Genomic DNA, 20,643 nt, shown 5'->3' on the forward strand with positions numbered 1-20,643 from the left:
TTTTTATAGGCTATTAGACTTCTTTTCACGTGATTTCCACTGGAGTCTAAACATCAGCTTGTTTACCTAGCTACAGTTTAGACATGGGATCATAAAGTTAGTATAGAGCTTACCCGTGTTACTGGTAGGCTACAGAAAAACTCTTTAAGATTGTTTTTTTTTTCCTTTTCCTCCTTGGTTGGGGATGTAATCGTCTTCGCTGAAGTGAGCACTGCACACACGAAAATCCTAGATTCTGGATATTTTTGCTCCCGCAGAGTAGCCGATGGCAACCAGCCAAAGCTGTCTCGCTAACGTTATATCCGAAACAGGAAAACTATGGAATCTGAACGGTGATCCCGGCACATTCTTGTGGTCACAACCTGGGAATTAAAAGTTCGCACCATTGTTCATTTTCTACTTTTTACGTCGTTGTCATTCGATTGTGTAAACACATGGAACAGCTGATCGGAACGTGCGCACTGTTGACGTTGACAGCAGTGCGGATTCATAGAAATGGAAAGAAAATAGTGCCGATTAAAACTGAGGTATGAATTTTGTACGGCGTGTTTTTTGTGATGTAAATTAATCAAGCTTTGAAACGCAAAAACAATTTTCACGTAAAAACGCACAGTTTTGTGGCCCCGAAAACTAAGCAGGACTACTTTCTTGAAAGACTTCCAGCGGCCAGAACTCTGACCAGGGAGGTGACCACAGAGTGGGTCTGCGTGTATGCACTATAGTGCTGGTAAGGATAGCATACAACCTCATGTCTTAAATGGGCGAACTAACCCTTTAAGCGCTCAAACCGCCAATTTCTCCCCTCGTTTCTGTCATGGAGGAGTGTGTCTGAATAACCTTCGCTCACTACCTCGTGCAGTTCATGAAAAGGATATTAATTTGAATCCCTTGAAAGTGAGGATGGCCTTGATAAACTCCAGATCGGTTGTAAATAAAACTTTTATATTAAACGATCTGTTCTCTGCGCAGAGACTGGATTTTTTTATTTCTTACTGAGACCTGGCTCTGTCCTGGAGACTTGAGCCCTCTTTCCGAACTTCTGCCAACTAAATGTCAGTATTTAAATTCCCCACGGACAACTGGACGGGGTGGCGGACTGATGTCTATCTACAAAGAGCATTTTACCTGTCACCCAGTGGTGAGTAACAGCTACAGTAGTTTTGAACTTAAGGTGTTTCGCCTAGAACTTGGTGAGCCGCTTCTGATTGCTGTAATTTACCGACCACCAAAGCAAAATACAAACTTTATAACAGACTTTGCAGAGTTTCTTGGTGATGTAACCCCAAAATATGATAGGATTCTTGTCTTGGGTGATTTTCATGTACATGTATGCTGCATGAATGATCACCTAGCCAAAGAGTTAGTGCATCTACTGAATGCCTTTGATTTTACTATTGGGATTGATGTTTCCACACACAAAGGTGGCCATACTCTTGACTTAGTTCTCCAGCATGGAGTCTGTATTACTCATCTGGAAGTCTGTGAAAACGGGTTCTCTTACGAGAGATACTCTCGTACTGCGTTGTCGTAGCAACACATTGGGGAAAATCCTTTTCCACGAGAATACTGAAGCAAAAAATTATCCTTAATTTTGTATCTATGTAAAACGCTTTGCCACAGCATACAGACCTAGGCGAGACAGCTCGCGCGCCTATTGGCTGCTGTGCGGCAAAAGCTTAAGCCAATCGAGCGAGCCCTTGAGTGACGTCACACCCAACCGCCGAAACGGGCGTGGCTTAGGGCTATATATTTCGCTCACAGGCTTATGAACTCTGATTTTTTATCCTTCAGCGAGGACAACTCATCGCTGATCCGAGTGAAGAAGCTGCGCCGTCGAGAGAGCACCTCAGCGGGAGAAGTCACGACAAGCTGCTGGCACCGCCGCCCTCGTCGCCTTCCAGCTGCGCGTTCCGGCGCCTATATATCCTTTCACTTATTGAGTGTGTGTGAGGTCGCCGGCGCGACTCACACTTATTTTCTCTGTTGTATCTGAAGCGGCGTCTTTCTCAAGATGCCTCTTTGCGGTTCGTGCAAACGGACCACGCTCAGCGACGGGGACCGCGCACGTGATTTGCGCTTCCTGCCTGGGCGAGGAACACGCGGCTATCGTTCTTGCGGATGGCGGCTGCCATCACTGTGAACTACTGCCTCTGGCGACTCTGCGGACTCGCCTGGCGTCGTTCCAGGAGCCCGTGTTCTCCGCTGTTGTGCCGCGCCGTAAAAAGCACCGTGCACAGCGGAACCCAGAACCTCTGACAAGCCACCAAAGTTCGCCGGCGCGCCCGCGAACTGTGTCTCCGGCTTCCTCAGCGTCGATACCCGACGGACAGCGACCGCAGATTGCCGCCGCTTCCGTCGACGACATCGATGACATCGACATCGACGCCATGCTGAGGGACGAGGACTCGTGCTCGGTTTTGGCTTCCGGCAGCGAGGATTGGGCGAGCTCTGCGGATTTCGTGCCCCCTGCCCCCACGCCAAAAGGAAAGAGAGCGAGCATCGAGGCGGAGCTCGTGCGCGTTCTCACTCAAGCCACGGCGAGCCTTGGCCTTGAGTGGGTTTCGCCCGAGCAGCCCGCAAAAAAACGGCTGGATGGCTATTTTCTGCCCGGGGAGAAGTCGACGCCTGTCTCAAAGCCCGCCCCCTTCCTTCCTGAGCTTCACGAGGAGGTCGCGAGAGCTTGGACTTCCCCGTATTCTACGAGGACGAGGTCATCTGTTTCTCTAGAATTGCAAATGTCGCAGCTCACGAAAGCCGCTGTATCGCGAGTCGATCAGAGCGCGCTTTTCACTCAGCCCCTAGCTACACGTGCAGATGCATGGGAAAAGCTTCCCGGGGTTTCAAAATGGGTGATAAACATCATAAAAGAAGGCTATTCGCTACAGTTTCGCAGACGCCCTCGCCGCCACGCGGCGCGCGTCGAGACTTCGGTAGATTCGAATGTAGCACATCTACTTCGAGCCGAAATTCAGAAACTTCTGAGAAAAAGGGCTATCGAACCTTTATCTCAGGCTCAGAGCGAAGGGGGGCTTTACAGCAGATACTTCCTGGTACCCAAGAAAGACGGGGGTCTCAGACCCATACTAGATCTGAGGCAGCTGAACAGAGCGCTTGTGAAACGCCAGTTCAGAATGCTAACGACCAGAAAAATCCTCTCGCACGTTCGCCAAGGAGACTGGTTCGTGTCAGTAGATCTAAAGGACGCGTACTTTCAAATACAGATTGCGTCACGTCACAGGCGATTTTTGAGATTCGCCTTCGAGGGCCAGGCATACCAGTACAAAGTCCTGCCGTTCGGCTTGTCTCTAGCACCCCGTACATTTACGAAGTGCATGGACGCAGCACTCGCTCCCCTCAAACTGCAGGGTGTTCGAGTGCTGAACTATTTGGACGATTGGCTCATTCTAGCCCAATCTCATTCAGAGATAGTGGCGCACAGAGCCCTGCTGCTGAGTCACCTCGAGAGTCACGGTCTCACAGTAAACTGGGAAAAGAGTTCGCTGTCCCCCAGTCAGAATATTTATTTTCTGGGACTGGAATTGAACTCGCTGTCGATGACAGCGCAGCTGTCACAACAGCGCGCGCTGCGCATCCAGCGCACAGTCAGCTCATTTCGCTGCGGCGCTGTTCTCCCTCTAAAGAGATTTCAGAAAATGCAAGGTCTGATGGCCTCAGCATCTGCGGTACTGCAGCTGGGTCTGCTGCACATGCGCCCGCTGCAGATATGGCTCAAAGGGAGGGTGCCATGCAAAGCATGGGCCACCGGTCGGCTTCGCCTCAAGGTCAATCAAGCTTGCGTTGCAGCTTTGAAACCATGGAGGTCAAAAGACTGGTACCTGTCAGGTGTAAGCCTAGGGACTTCCTCGAGTCTGAGGGTGGTGTCTACGGACGCATCCAACGCAGGATGGGGAGCGCTGCTCGAGGGCAGACCGCTGTTTGGCCTTTGGTCAGAGCGAGAGAAGCTCTTCCACATAAACTGCCTCGAGAGGTGAGCGGTGTGCAAAGCGCTCACTCGCTTTCGTCCCCTGATTATGGGCTGCCATGTACTGATACGTTCAGACAACATGTCAGTGGTGTCATACATAAATCGCCAGGGCGGCCTCAGGTCCCTGTCGTTATACAGGCTGACCAAACGCCTTCTGATATGGGCGCGCTGCAACCTCTTTTCACTAAGGGCGGCGCACGTGCCGGGGCACCTGAATGTTGGACTTGACGTACTGTCCAGGAACCGCGTTCCGGCAGGAGAATGGTCATTACACCCACACACAGTACAACTGTTGTGGAAGAAATTCGGCAGAGCGGAAGTGGACCTCTTTGCGTCCCCAGAGAACGCTCACTGTCTAGAATTTTTCTCGAAAAGCAAGGACGCGCTGGCTCATCAGTGGCCACGCCGCCCCCTATATGCTTTTCCCCCTGTCTCCCTCCTGACCCAGGTGGTGGAGAGGATCAGGGAGGAAGGATGCTCAGTGCTGCTAGTAGCGCCGCTCTGGTCGAATCAACCCTGGTTCCCAGCTGTGATGCTGTTAGCCAGCACCGCCCCGTGGCCAGTGCCTCTGAGGAGAGATCTCCTCTCTCAAGCATCCTATTTGGCATCCTCACCCGGAGCTATGGTCCCTTCATGTGTGGGCCATCAACGGGTATCCGCTGACCTCCCTCAGGGAGTGTTAAACACGATCACACAAGCTAGAGCTCCGTCTACACGACGGCTCTATGCGTCTAAATGGTCTGTTTTTTCTGGCTGGTGCACGTCTCGCGGCGTGTCACCCCCAGACTGCGGAGTGACAGAGGTTTTGTCCTTCTTACAAGAGATGTTGGATAGCGGGAGATCCCCTTCCACACTCAAGGTATATGTGGCGGCTATAGCGGCTTTTTCTGAAACCGCACACGGCCAGTCCATAGGAAGGAACGATTTAGTCATTCGGTTCCTTAAAGGAGCTAGGAGACTTAATCCACCCAGACCTCCCACAGTTCCCATTTGGGACCTTTCCACGGTGCTGGACGCCATGAAGGGTCCTCCTTTCGAGCCTCTTCAGGAGATTGATATGAAACACTTGTCGCTCAAGACGGTGTTTCTCCTGGCTCTCGCTTCAGTGAAGCGCGTTGGGGACTTACACGCGCTCTCAGTGAGCGCGTCGTGCAAGGAATTTGGGCTTAATGACTCCAGAGTCGTGCTCAAACCTAAGCATGGTTACGTTCCAAAATCCCTAAACACACCGTTTAGGGCGCAGGTTATTTCCCTGTCTGCCCTTCCGGTCATCGGGGATAATATGGACGAAAATTTCATCTGCCCAGTGAGGGCACTGAGAGCTTACGTGTCGCGCTCGTCTGCTTTCAGACAGACAGAGCAGCTTTTCGTTTCGTTTAGTGGGCGTCTCAATGGACTGGCCACTTCGAAACAGAGCCTATCCAGATGGATAGTGGACGATATAGCTCTAGCTTGCGCATCCAAAAGCATTCAGTGCCCTTTGGGTGTTAGGGCGCACTCCATGAGAAGTATGGCTTCTTCGTGGGCTTGGTCGAGTGGGATTGCCTTACAGGATATTTGTATGGCGGCAGGCTGGGCCTCACCGTCTACATTTATCAGGTTTTATAACCTCGAGGTACCCGCCTTACAGGCCAAGATATTATCGGTTTAAATAACCGTATTTGTTAGACTGACATTTCAGTCGTCAATTATGGCATTATTATGCTGAAACTGCTAGGCGCAGTTAATTCTGTACTGATCTGCTATGCGCAGTATATTCTGTACTGATCTGCTAAGCGCAGTCAATTCTATACTGATCTGCTAAGGCAGTCATTTTTGTGAGAGATGGTGGTTAGAGCCCACCTCTTTCAGGATTCTCTGTGAGTCCTACAGGTGATTATGTACTATATGAACCCCAGCTCAGTGCTCTGGGTCTATGGTGTCGTTTCACTGCACACACGGCGTCTTACAGGGTGTTCCCCAATGCGTTGCTACGACAACGCAGTACGAGAGTATCTCTCGTAAGAGAACATACTCGGTTACTAACGTAACCTCGGTTCTCTCTAGAGAGAGGAACGAGTACTGCGTTTCCTGCCGTGTATGCGCTCTGGTTGTTTCGCTGTTAAAAATCAGAGTTCATAAGCCTGTGAGCAAAATATATAGCCCTAAGCAACGCCCGTTTCGGCGGGACGTGACGCGGGAGGGCGCGAAGCGCCCTCATTGGGTGTGACGTCACTCAAGGGCTCGCTCGATTGGCCTAAGCTTTTGCCGCACAGCAGCCAATAGGCGCGCGAGCTGTCTCGCCTAGGTCTGTATGCTGTGGCAAAGCGTTTTACAGAGACAAAATTAAGGATAATTTTTTGCTTCAGTATTCTCGTGGAAAAGGATTTTCCCCAATGCGTTGCTACGACAACGCAGTACTCGTTCCTCTCTCTAGAGAGAACCGAGGTTACGTTAGTAACCGAGTACGTTTTCTGATCATAAAACTGTCATGTTTACTGTACCAAGCCCTGTAGAGACACACCCACAACTGTATCGCGTGTCAGCTCATCTCGCTATATTAATCTACAAAATCATCTTTTTTAACCATCTTTCATGAAGTGATGCCTTCCTTTGCTGAATTTGCTTGTGAAACTAGCGCTGAGGTGCTTCTCTCCGGGTTTAACTCCACCTGTTCTGATATTTTTAACTCTGTGGCCCCTTTAAAGGCCAGGCGACCTAAACCTTATTCTGAACCATGGATTGATGATTCCATTCGTTGCCTTAGACGATGTTGCAGAAGAGCGGAACGAAAATGGAAAAAGGACAGGCTTCAGGTTTCTTTTGAGATTTTAAATGATTCTCGTCGCAGATATCAGAAGGAAGTAAAAAAAGCGAAAAATCGACATTTGTCCAATATTATCAATAAGAACTACTCTAGACCCAAGACTCTTTTTAATATAATTAATGCTACTTTAAATCCATCAGTCGGTCTTTCTGGGGTTTCGACCCCTTCATGCGATGAGTTTTTAATTATTCTTTGAAAATAAAAGAATGAACCTCAGACAGATTATAACGAACACGCCGTGTACAACTATTTTAAATTTTTCTAATAAGTGTTCGAATGTCAATGTGCTTCTTAGTGAGTTTATCACAATTACTGAGTCTGAATAGCAAAGCAGCTCAAGCCTTCTGGCTCTCCACTGGAAATTATTCCTCCGTTTTTATTTAAACAAATCATTACAGACGTAGCTCCATATCTCCTGGTTATAATAAATCGCAGCCTAGAATCTGGCATCATGCCTGATTGTTTAAAGCAGGCAGTAGTTCATCCAATGTTAAAAAAACTGAACTTAGACTCAACCGTATTGAGAAACTTTAGGCCTATTTCTAACCTGCCCTTTATCTAAAAAAAAATTGAGAAAATTGTTTTCTCACAGTTACAGCGTTTTTTAGTCGAGAATTCAATGTTGGAAAAATTTCACTCTGGTTTTAGAAAATGTCATTCTACAGAAACTGCACTGATTAGAGTCTATAATGATATTTTAAGTACCTGTGATTCTGGCGATTTTGCAGTCCTTGTGCTTTTTGATTTAACAGCAGCCTTTTACACTATTGATCACACTGTTCTTATTGATCGTCTGGAAAATAGTGTTGGTATAAGAGGTACGGTACTAAAATGGCTAAAATCATTTTTAACGAATAGGTGTTTTTCAGTTAAGATGGGTGACCACTACTCGAGTAAAGCACATTTGTTCTGTGGAGGGCTCTATTCTGCAGGGCTCTATTCTGAAATAGAATATTTCCGCAGGGCTCTATTCTATTCTAGAGAAATAGAATCATGATTCTGGCCCATTCGTTACACACAGATGGAGTAGATCAAGTCCAACAACACCCTCAAAGCTTCACAGTCCTATACCTCGTCCTGCATCCACATTTCATTAAATAACATTAGGCAGTTTTGATTTTACATATGCATCTGCTTACATATGTGACCCGTTCTTCCAAAATAAGTCGCAATGAGCAAATTTTCATGACTGAGCTACACCTGTTTGAATTTAATAGTCAAAGTCAATTTTGTCAATCTAGTTAAAGTTTTCTGAAGGTTCCAAAACAAAATCCTCTACCAATCATACCTTAAAATCTCTGGTAATAACACAAAATTTGGCACATTCCAAGTCAAAACCAAATATTTATAGGAACAATATATATTCAACTTTTTTTCCCCATGGTACCACAATTGTTTGATTAACATTAATGAAAAAGACAGTCTATATATTCAGACCTACTGTACTGCACGGATCTAATGTAATGTTACACATCAGATTTTTTCCCCCAACAGTTAAACAAATGTACACTTAAGACAGAGCAGATAATGTTTGCTTGAATACTCGCCAAGACAGATATTTTGAAATACTGTAATTCTGTGTAGGTATAAGTGTATATCGGGATCACGCACTGTCTTTGAGGCACGCTTCGGATGTGTCAGTCAATGTGAGTAAAATAATTTTGTTTAAATCATCAGTATGAGTTTGAAAATCACATTTCATTGGTTCAGACTCATGCCATCGAGAATTCGCTTTGAATATTCACAAAGTTGGAATGCTACGCTTTAAAACAATACCAAACTTGTGCTGAGGGAAAGCACAGTCGTCGAGAAGCAAGCAGAGAAAACTGCATTTTTTCATGGACAAAGGAAATGTACTCCTCTCAGAAAACGTACAAATAAAGATACTTTTAAATGTTTAATTGCTATTTTGACCCTTGGGATCACTAGATGAGGGCTCAATGAACACATTTTTGTGAAAACCTCAAATTCAACCATTTTCACTTGTTTTGCCTGTAGCTCGTAATAGCCTGTACGGATTCTGACTCATTTTGCCAGCACAGAGTCACATATATCGCATGTTTCTGCTTCTTCTTCGCCTCTGTTTTGATCAGGAGATTCAGTAGTCTTATAGAACATCTGTAATAGCGCCCCCTACTTTATAACAGTGAAAAAACAGAAAGCTGTAAGTTTCCGTCAATGGCTTGGAAGCGTTTTATCACAAATGACGGAAGTTTCTGTCAATGGCGGGGGGAGAGTTAAGCAAATATTAAAATGGCACCTCAAGAAAATGTCAGTGCGAGCTAAATAATATTTATTGGGGCAATGTTTGTCATATAGTGATGTCACCATGTATACGCTTATTTTCACACCTCCCCCACTATTTAACTTTTTCCGGTAATAAAAAAAACACAAAACATATTGACCACTGATCTATCAGTGCACACTTCTATAGTCACCATGACTGAATGAATAGTTCAATATTATGTATAATTTTGAATCATAGAAGCAGGTTTTGTAAATCATGTGGCTGAGTAGAAAAAGGGCCTAGTGTACCAGCTGGTACCAGCAACACGTGAGAAGTGCCGGCACACAAGAAAAAGTGAGGGTACACTACAGCTTAAAATATAGAAGTGCTGGTGCGTACCGGCCCACTTCGAGCACTGCTGGAGGCACATCATCACTACACATGGCTTATACAGTAGAGAACTGTTGAGAATACAGTGTAGGAAAATGTTTTCCTTCTAAGCAAAGACCAGGAGACATTGGAATCACGTTCAAGCAGAAGTTATTCTTTATTGAGCGTAGCGGCAGGTTCGTCCAAACAGTCTGATCTAAACAGTATATACCTGTTATCTTTATAGGCATTTTAGGAGGAGTGACTTCTGGGGGTGGAGACATTCAAACAAATCATACGAAAGTAGGGAGGAGTTGATTCTATCAAGCAAAAACCAGTTTGGCAGATTATCTAGATTGCTCAAGAGAAACAGAGCCAATCAGCATAACACTCTATTGTATTGCTAATCTCATCAGAATAATGCTTCAACGTCCGAGCTAGGGGCTTCTAAAGCCATTTGCAGAACAAAAGGTGAGAGTCTGAAAAGGTGATCTGACTCATTTACAGGTCTTGCATGAATCTACTGCTGGAAACTCAATAATCATCATTTATACCTAAAATGAAATGGATTCTTAAAATGTGTTATTCTTCAACAGTAATAATACTGTGTGAAAACTAATCTACAGTAACATACTGGATGCAGATTCTACAATAGAGAACTGTTGAGAATACAGTAATAATACTGTGAAAACTAATCTACAGTACACTGGATGCAGAATCTACAGTAGAGAACTGTTGAGAGTACAGTAATAATACTGTGAAAACGACAAAAATCATTTACAGTCTACAAAACACAACAAACTCAATATAACAATGCACTGGAGATCAGGGGCCCGTTCTTCATACGTGGATTACTGTTATCTGGAATTTACTGTTGACGATTTTACATGATCCAGGATTGTTAGGTTCTTCAAAGCTCATCCTGGAGTTGCTGTCATAGCAACAGGTCCGTGAGCTCAAACCTGATTGGGAGCAGCTTATTTCATGTAAACAGGATTAGATTGCATCTTTTCAAGCGCAGGTGATACTTAAAGTCTGTTCCAGCCACTGCTACCTTCTTACAAGAGTAGCCTAATGGACCACGTACAATAATTACTTAAAATAATAATAATCATAATTTAAAAACTCATTTGAAAATAATATTACAATATTGTGTAGTCTATCATAATAGACACAGTTTACTCACTGAGAGCATTATTTGTGAGGGAATAATTACCCAGTAATTGTATTGGAGTCTTACATGATGTTAGTCTGAGGCGTACATTAATGTGCAGATATTATCGGAGTGGTTTGTTTGCAACGCAGGAGATGCAGTTAACTGCAATATATATATATATAAAATGCTGTGCCATTAGAACAATGTTCTTGCCCCATAATAAACTTTAATCAATGCTGTCATTTAACAAATCTGCTTTACAGGTCAAATTAAATGAATTGCTAATTACAAAATTTAAATGAAAATGTAAAGTACAAATATAGAAATAGTGAAATAATGGAAATAATTGGGAATCATGTAACAAACAGTACATTTAATTTATCTATTGTAACTTTTATGTCATTTTGGTTGCTTGTTTCCGTATAAAGGTCCAGAAATGTTTTCGTCAGGTGTGTGATGTTCTTTTTTAATATGATGTCATTACGTTGCTGTCTTGCTGTCTGAAATCATTAAAAAGGTTGGTTTTGTTTGAGCCTTCACAACATCAGGATCAATAATTAACAAACAACAAAAGAAGATTATTTTTCCTCTGTGTTTCTCCTATTATTAAACTGCCAATATAAACCGTGTTTTTTGGAGCGCAGGTGTTGAAAGCTTTTTCATTTTCTTTTTTTTTTTTTTATGACTGTGATAAATCTCCAATGGAAATTTAGACATATTTTATAGTCTGTGTAGAATTGTGGCTTGTACGTGTTGATCTGAACTGAGAGAGTGAAGAGTGTGTCGTTATTCTCTACAGGTTGAGTGATTGTGGAGTCACAGATGAAGGTTTTGCTGCTCTGAGTTCAGCTCTGAGATCAAACCCCTCACACCTGAGAACATTGGATCTGACTTGGAATAAACTAGGAGATTCAGTTCATCTGCTCTCTGCTGTACTGGAGGATCCTCTCTGTAAACTGGAGAATCTGCAGTAAGATTGCCTCTCTGATACTCACACATGTCTTTGTCCTCAGTAAAATTAATCATTTGATGTACATTTTAGGACTAAAATTAGCTTGTATAATGTTCTGTAAACACAACATCTCATCACAGAATCACAGGTGTACACATTACTTATCTCATGATCTGGTACCAGTGTTCAGTGTTCAGCGTAAATTTGGTAAATATTTCATTATATTCAATAATTTTAGTCTGTTTCACTCTGACTACAATGACATTCCTGTTCCACCATGTTATTCAACAGTGTTTTCCCCAATGATGTTCCTGTATAATAATTCAGTGGTTCTCAACCCTGAGAGATAAGAATGTCTGTTTATAATTAGATATAAACTTAGATTATATAGGCTACTCCACATAAAAATGTGAATGTGTAGATTGTCTGATCTGTAGACGCATAAGATTAACATTACCTCTGTAGGCCTCTCTGTGGCAGCAGAAACTGTTTCTTCATCCCCATCATCCTGTGAAGATGAGCATTTGGTTGAGTTCACTTTATAACACGATTTGTCATAATTTCTGGTGTATTGAGTAGGCTACTTACAACTGCCTGGGGTTCTGTTGGGACAGGAGGCTCCAAAAGACAAATATTACCGTCAGAATCTGTTGGGACCAACGAAAAACCCAACCCAAAGTAAAATAAATGGAAATATCAAAAATACCCTATATAAAAAATAACACATGGATCTCCGGGTGTTACTGGCTCTGATGAAGGAATTCCCTCAGCCAAAAACGCTGCTGCACTGCAAGACACTGGATGCTATTTAGTTATTTAATATGTCAAATGTTTGTAAAGTCAGGTAGCCTACACCCATGATATGCTCAAGCCTTACCTGATTGAATTGTTTTTATATTTAATTTTCAGCTGCTGCCACATTCTTTTAATGCCTGCAGGATTGCACCTAGCCGACATGAAAATTAAAATTAGGTTGAATAACATACTGTTCTTCCAGTGTCACCTCTGATATTATAACAGTTACTCTAAAATAGTTATTAATTACTAACTACAAATGACATTCAACAGTGTAATTAGATTAATGTAATAATTACTATCTTTAGAAAGTATTTGTCTTTTTACTAATTACTAAATCCCATATCAACCTCAACCACTTGAACAATACAAGGAGAGACAAGAAACTTTTAATGCTTTCAAATTAATAATATATAATTGCATGAATTATTCTTGAATTGACCAAAGTGTGTAGAGGGAGAAGGTTACATTAAAAATATACCTTTTAAAAATGTATGTTAAATCCACTATTGTTTTATACAGAATTGTTCTATAGTCTATGCAGTAGCCTATTTAATGTAATTACATCAGATTTTATTTTAAATTACAGAATAATTAAGAGTAATCCCTTTAATTAAATAACAATATTTAGATTACTTGGTAATTAATTACACCCAACACTGTATAACAGTAATTCCTCTTTTAGTTTGGCATGGTTGCCATGGTTACTCATAATATTTGTGCTCCATTGATAATGGCTTTTTATAGTTGTGGTGCACGCGCTTAACTCAGAGTCAGTCAACTTAGAGTTGATTGAACTAACTAATTTAAGCTGTTCTGAAACCGAAAACTCAGAGTTTCCCATCTCAGGTTAAGTCAACTCAGAGTTCAAGTTTTAACTCAGAGTTGGTTGAACCTCCTTATTGAAACAGGCCCCAGGAGAATGTTATGTTAAATAAGAGAGTAAATTATGAATTGTCAGTGTTTACAGGAGAAATGTTGGCCATTCTCTTAGCCCTTGAGTGGGTAGAAAATAGTAAGCCAATGAAAGTGTTAATAGGGTCAGATTCAAGCAGTGCGTTAACCAGTATTAAGAACATGCAATCAGAAGCAAGACAGGATATTATGTTGGAAATAGCCCAAACTGTTTTCAGAATTAATAGAGTAGGAGTAGTAGTAAAATTCATATTTCAGCCCATGTAGGAGTAGACGGAAATGAATTGGCAGACAAATGTGCAAAAAATGCAACCAAAAAAACAGAGATAGATATAGTAGTAAGATATAGTAAGGCGGAAGTTAAAAACATAATCAAAGCAGAAATGAGAAAGAAGTGGCAAGAGAAGTGGAATATGGAAACAAAAGCGAGAATGTACTACAGTATCCAAAAGAGGGTAGGAGGCATGAGAGAAAATAATAGGAATAAAAAGGAAGAGGACATTATTTCGAGAATGAGATTTGGGCATACTGGATTAAATAGTACACTTAAAATATTAGGGAAACATGAAACTGGGATGTGTGAGGTCTGTAATATTAATGAAACAGTAGAACATGTAATTATTAATTGTCATAGGTATAAGGAGGAAAGGATGAGGCTGAAAGACTGGTTAAGTAAAGAAAATTTTTTTATTTGAAATGAAGGAAATATTACAAATGAATTCAGGGCATGTAGGGTAAAGAGCAATATTTGTGTTTTTGAAAAAACAGGGCTTATTAATTCAATTCAATTCAAGTTTATTTGTATAGCGCTTTTCACAATACATATTGTTTCAAAGCAGCTTTACAGAAAATGCATTTCAAAAATATACATACAAAAATACAGTTAGTTAATCATAAAATTTAGGGCATAACATATCGCCGGCGTTGGGTCGTCTCTTCACAGGCGTCGAGTCGTCTCATCACAAGCTTTGGGGCATCTGAAGTCTCCATGAGAGGCTGGATACATAACTGGAGCTGACGAACTCTATTTGAGTTATAGGGACAGGTGTCCCGAGATAACAACAAAAAAAGGCAGATGGGAAATAATTAGCATAGCTGCCGTTCATAATATGAATGCATTTGATCTGATTTAACTGTAGTATAAAAGGTATGAGATGCATTATGTGAATGCTTGGCTAAAGAGATGCGTCTTTAATCTAGTTTTAAACTGGGAGAGCGAGTCTGAACCTCGGACAATATCAGGAAGGCTATTCCAGAGTTTAGGAGCTAGATGTGAAAACGCCCTCCCTCCTTTAGTGGACTTAGATATCCTAGGTACGACCAGAAGCCTCGAATTTAGCGATCTTAAAGAGCGCGATGGATTATATGGCGATAGAAGATCTCTTAAATACACAGGAGCTAAACCATTTAGGGCTTTATAGGTCAGTAACAATACTTTGTAATTGATACGGAACTTAAAGGTAGGGTAGGTCAGAATTGTCTAAAAAAAACTTTTATTCAAATTTGTTTAAACTGTCTTTATATACCAATGCATAATTAAAATGTAAGTACTCTGATAAAAAGAGTATAAAAATCGAGTGACTATAGACCGTTTAATCTTCATTAAACACAGCTCATTAATTCCATTCACTCCCACCTAAAAACGGGTGCGCGACTGCGCGCACGTGGGCAGAGCCAGTAATAACGGCGGTAGTCATGGCGACGTCGAGTGACAGTCGCGCAAGCCAATCCTGTGATTCGTCCCGAATGGAAATAATGAGCTGTGTTTAATGAAGATTAAACGGTCTAGAGTCACTCGATTTTTATACTCTTTTTATCAGAGTACTTACATTTTAATTATGCATTGATATATATAGAAAGTTTAATCAAATTTGGTAAAAAGTTTTTATATAAATCCTACCTACCCTACCTTTAATAGGTAACCAGTGTAGAGATGATAAAATTGGTGTTATATGATCATATTTTCTTGACCTAGTAAGAACTCTAGCAGCTGCATTTTGGACTAACTGTAGCTTGTTTACGGAGGATGCAGGACAACCAGCTAATAAAGCATTACAGTAATCTAGTCTCGAGGTCATGAATGCATGAACTAACTTTTCTGCATCAGAAACTGATAGCATGTTACGTAGCTTAGCAATGTTTCTAAGGTGGAAAAAGCCTGTTCTTGTGACATTTGAAATATGATTTTCAAAAGACAAGTTGCGGTCTAGTATAACACCCAGGTCTTTTACTGTAGAGGATAAAGTAACAGGACGTCCATCTAGATTAAGGTTGTATTGTAAGAGGTTTTGTGGACAGTTTTTTGGACCAATCAGTAATACCTCCGTTTTATTTGAATTTAATAGAAGAAAATTACACGTCATCCAATATTTTATATCTTTAACACACTCTGTCATTTTAGATAATTTAGTGTTATCATCTGGTCTTGATGAAATATATAATTGAGTGTCATCAGCATAACAGTGGAAACTTATTCCATGTTTTCTTATAATATTACCAAGTGGCAGCATATAAATTGAGAATAGCAGGGGGCCTAATACAGATCCCTGCGGCACTCCATAATTTACTGACGTTGTCTTTGATTTTTCCCCATTTAAATGGACAAAATGGTAACGGTCTGATAGGTACGATCTAAACCAGCTTAATGCCTGTCCCTGAACACCAGTGTAATTTTGAAGTCGATCTAAGAGTATTGTGTGATCTATAGTGTCGAACGCAGCACTAAGATCGAGTAAAACTAGTATTGAGATACAGCCTTGGTCAGAAGCTAAAAGTAAATCATTTGTAATTTTAACCAGCGCAGTTTCTGTGCTGATGTGGCCTGAATCCTGACTGAAATTTTTCATAGATATCGTTTTCTTGCAAGAAAGAGCACAATTGAGCGGACACAACTTTTTCTAGTATTTTAGACATAAATGGAAGATTTGAAATGGGTCTGTAATTTGCTAGGTTATTTGGTTCTAATTGTGGTTTCTTAATAAGAGGTTTTATAACTGCCAGCTTGAACGTTTTTGGAACATGTCCTAAAGATAGAGACGAGTTAATAATATTGAGAAGAGGCTCTTCCACTACAGGTAACACTTCTTTCAGTAGTTTAGTGGGTATTGGATCTAATAAACATGTTGTTGGTTTAGATGCAGTGATAAGTTTATTTAGCTCTTCCTGTCCTATAGTTGTAAAGCGCTGTAGTTGTTCTTGAGGGGCGATAATTGAGGCTGAATCATAAGACGCTGTCAAAGATTGTACATTTACAATTGTGTTTCTGATGCTTTCTATTTTCTCAGTGAAGAAATTCATGAAATCATTACTATTAAAATGTAACGGAATATTTTGGTCAGGTGATGTCTGTTTATTTGTTAATCTAGCCACAGTGTTAAATAAAAACCTTGGATTGTTTTGGTTATTTTCTATTAGTTTGCGGAGATGCTCAGCCCTGGCTGCTTTTAGAGCCTTTTTATAACGTGACATACTGTCTTTCCACGCGATTCTAAAGACCTCTAAATTTGTTTGTTTCCATTTGCGCTCCAAGTTACGAGTTTCTCTCTTGATAACATGCGTAGCACTGTTGTACCATGGTGCTTTAGTTTTCTCTCTAACCTTTTTTAATCTAATTGGTGCAACAATTTCTAATGTACTAGAGAAAATGGAGGATTTTTCCTGGCTTATTAGAAGGATATGAGTTTAGTTGTCTTAGAAAGTTGTATTTAATAATGATGTGAATGATAATGTATTAATATTAATAATGTTATTAGATATTTATGTAGTTATTTATTGGTTTTATTTATGTGTTTTTTTATTTTTTTTATTAATCAGGATACAAAAATCCAGTAACTGTAATCCGTTACAGTTACGTCAAAAAATTTAGTTATCAGATTATAGTTACATTTTGAAAAAAGGGGGAATACTTTCAGGATTACAATGGTTTAATTTAAAACGTAATAAATCCGTATTTTGGCATAATAACTCTGGAAAGATGAATGTGTATTTAAAATGGGTCATTTATGTAGAAGAAATGTGAAATTATTTTAGAATTTGGAGCCTTCTAGACTGAGAAAAGCCAGAAAATGTATTTTTGGCTTATGGGGATGAAAGACAACAACTCCCAGAATGCACTTGCTTCGCTGCCCTAGGAGGCCACGCCTACCGGTAAGAGATCGCAGTAAACAACAAGGCTATGCACTTTATTTTTTATTTTTTTTATTTTTTTACCCTAAGTTCATGTAAGATATGATTTCAAATTTGTATTTATTTATTTTCTGTCTTTTTAAGTCACTTTTTGATTTAACTGTGTTGAGCCTTTAATTCGTTCTTGAATGAATACAATTGCCTTTGTTGTATGTATAATTTTATATTCAATAAAAAAAATAAAAAATAAAAATAAAAAAAACAACAAGGCTATGCTACTAGTGAGTCTGCCCGGTATTTTGATGTCGCCCAAAATGTCCAGGATTCGGCTTTTGCGTTCTACAGTCGCCATTCATTATGTTTACTGTGACGAGCAGGAACGAGGCTGACGGCCGCGGGAGAACGACGTGAGGCCGGTGGCGTGATTAGCCTACTGATAAGCGGCACCTGTGAGACGCACCTGTTTCGTCTCGTATCTCTCACGGAGGAGCTGGAATTTTCTTAGCAATGTTAAAACGCACATCAACCGATCACTTGTTTAGCGTTCATGTAAACACTACATTCAGATTCACCAATCGGAATGAATTCAGTTAGATTGAAACAAAAGGTGTGCATGTAAACAATGAATGCGACTACAGAAAGCAAAAGCCAAATCCCGGACATTTTGGACGATCTCGATGGCCGGACATGTCCGGGAAAAAGAGGATGGTAACCCCTACTACTCAGCTTTCTCCACAGAATAAGAAACTGTTAGCTTAGCTTCCAAATAAAAAATGGCTGACACTGTACATTCTGTGAGTGAGATCCCTCCCTCTATGGGCGGGTTGAAAACATGCGGAACAGCGCATTCTACTGGATAAATGATGAGCTAGTGTTTGTAGTCTTACCCGTATTCAAAGAAATTGGACTTCCTGCTTTTTCTGACGCAAAATGACGATTTTTGCGTCATAAAAAGCAGGAAGTGGAACACTTAAATCCTTATTTCTCCCATCTCAGGGGAAAATAAGGGAATAAACCATGACCATTCGAAAATGTGACTGGGTTTCTAAAGATACAAAGTCTATGCAAATGGGTGAAGTGTTCCTTTAAGCACTGCTTGATTATACAATAGTTCCTGGTTCTGTTGCCAGTAATGACTCACGTGAGCCACCCGCTGGTGCACGCGCTAATAACAGCCGTCTACAGAGTGAAGAGGTGTAGTTGTTTTTTTAGGTCTTTTGGAACTGTTGGATTATGGAGCACAGGTGTTGAAAGCTTTTTGTATTTCTTTATTATATTTTATGACTTCAATCTCCAATTGAAATTTAGACATAGTTCATAGTCTGTGTAGAATTGTGACTTGTACGTGTTGATCTGAACTGAGAGAGTGAAGAGTGTGTCGTTGTTCTCTACAGGTTGTGTGGTTGTGGAGTCACAGATGAAGGTTGTGCTGCTCTGACTTCAGCTCTGAGATCAAACCCCTCACACCTGAGAGAACTGAATCTGTCTATGAATAAACTAGGAGATTCAGTTCAACTGCTCTCTGCTGTACTGGAGGATCCTCACTGTAAACTGGAGAATCTGCGGTAAGATTGTCTAGTAGTAGTAGTAGTAGTCCTTTATTGTCATTGTAACCTGTACAACAGAATTTGTTTAAAAGTGCCAAACAGTTAGTGCATCAGTAAATCAATATCAATCAATAAATAAAAAAAATCTCTTATTGGAGAGACACACACATACCACCATTCATTCTGTCATAGTTATTGCACAATCTAACTATATCCACCTGTTTCCGGGGGGCGCTACTGTAAAATATAATGTGGGTGTATTGTTTTAGGAATGTTTTTTTATAGCATTAAGGGTGGTTATTGCTATTGGATAACAACAATAGTCACACTGATAGTCACACATGTCTTTGTCCTCAGTAAGAGTTTTAGGACTAAAATTAGCTTTTAAATGTTCTGTAAACACTAAATCTCAGCACAGAAATCACAGGTGTACACAAATGTCTAATCTCATGATCTGGTATTAGTGTTCATTTTTACATTCTTTTTAAAATATATCCTTTAAATTTAGTCAGTATTTCATTATATTTTATTTTAGTCTTTTTAACTCTGACTACAATAACAACTCTTTTCCCCCACGTTTACTTAATGATGTTTTATAAACAAAGTTCGGGAGGAGCACGTTCAAATAATTGATCCAATTATCACATCATTCCAACCAGCTGTCAACAATCAGTAATCAACATTTCTATCCAATCAGCATGAGTGGAGACCTATATACATACTCATTTGACTCACCAACGTTCCTCGGCAGTTTTTCAGCATTTTGGCCGCGTCCCATATAGCCTAACGTTGTCCGAAACGAGCTCTCCCGTCCGATGAAGAATCTTTTCGCCCTTCAGGAATCTTTGCCAGAATCCTCCGGCATTATCTCGCGGGCGTCAGGCCAAACAAACGGATCCTCGCCACCACGGGCGAAACATCCGGGATCTTCCTTCAGCGCATTTTTTCAAACCGGACCATTCAATAATTCCTGCTATAGAGAAATGGACAATAAAGCCCGCCGAGCACCACGCTTGCGTCTCGGGCAATACCGCCCTCTTCATGCGAAGGAACGGGACTTTCCTCCAGCATTAAGCCGCCGCAGCAGGCAAGCGAGTCTCTTTTGAACGTCACCAAATAAATGAACCAGCAACAGATAAAGGAACAAACGATCATATAAATCAGACTGTACTTCGCTGTTGGATGATCATCCTTAAAAGCCTTTCTTTTTTTTATTCAGAAAGGCTTTTATGTGGTAATTGTTTTTATTCGTTTTAAGTTCCTGTCGTTTTACTGTGTAGCACTTTGAGATTCTTAAAAAAAAAAAAAGTAGGCTACCACACGAAGACGTATGCTGAGCTCAATCATCGCACGTTTACTGAGAACATATAAAATGACACCAAACAGACGTGAAATACAGCTCATCCGGTCACATTCTCCTCAACAGCTTGCATGAAACTCTTTCCACCAGTTAAACCGCAAGGTTTCTGCTGAGCTTCGGTTTTCAATCGCCCAGGATAAACCATGAGTCTAACCACATCCATTGAATTCTGGGCTTTAACTTGGATACAGTTAATTTCCAGGCCGCACTGCACAAGGAGAAATCAAAGGATATTTCTGGTCTCATCCACCTTCCCAGACATTTTAAACTGTCCTAAACACGAACTGCTATCTTTGCTCGGTCATTTAGACCTAAACTTCAGATGCGCATAATCCGGCAAGGCTGCCATTTAAACCTCTAAACCTACAAGCTCACCATATCCACCGTGCCCGCAGGATCCCTCTCA

At 41.1% G+C, this 20,643-nt stretch overlaps 1 protein-coding gene across 6 annotated transcripts in view; it reads left to right on the forward strand.

Moving 5' to 3' along the window:
- Positions 1–20,643, forward strand: part of LOC306992602 (NACHT, LRR and PYD domains-containing protein 3-like) — a 74,194-nt gene that overhangs the window by 36,873 nt on the left and 16,678 nt on the right. For all 6 annotated transcript variants that reach the window (XR_013796314.1, XM_079601709.1, XM_079601712.1 and 3 more), the window contains exons 7-8: positions 11,343–11,513; positions 18,725–18,895. Coding sequence is in view for 5 of the 6 variants with exons in the window: in XM_079601709.1 (XP_079457835.1) it covers positions 11,343–11,513; positions 18,725–18,895 (342 nt within the window). In the remaining variant the exon portion in view is untranslated. The remainder of the gene's footprint in view (positions 1–11,342; positions 11,514–18,724; positions 18,896–20,643) is intronic.

Source organism: Phoxinus phoxinus (genome assembly GCF_949152265.1).
Source record: "Phoxinus phoxinus genome assembly, chromosome: 24".
In the NCBI taxonomy this organism is placed as follows: Eukaryota; Metazoa; Chordata; class Actinopteri; order Cypriniformes; family Leuciscidae; genus Phoxinus; species Phoxinus phoxinus.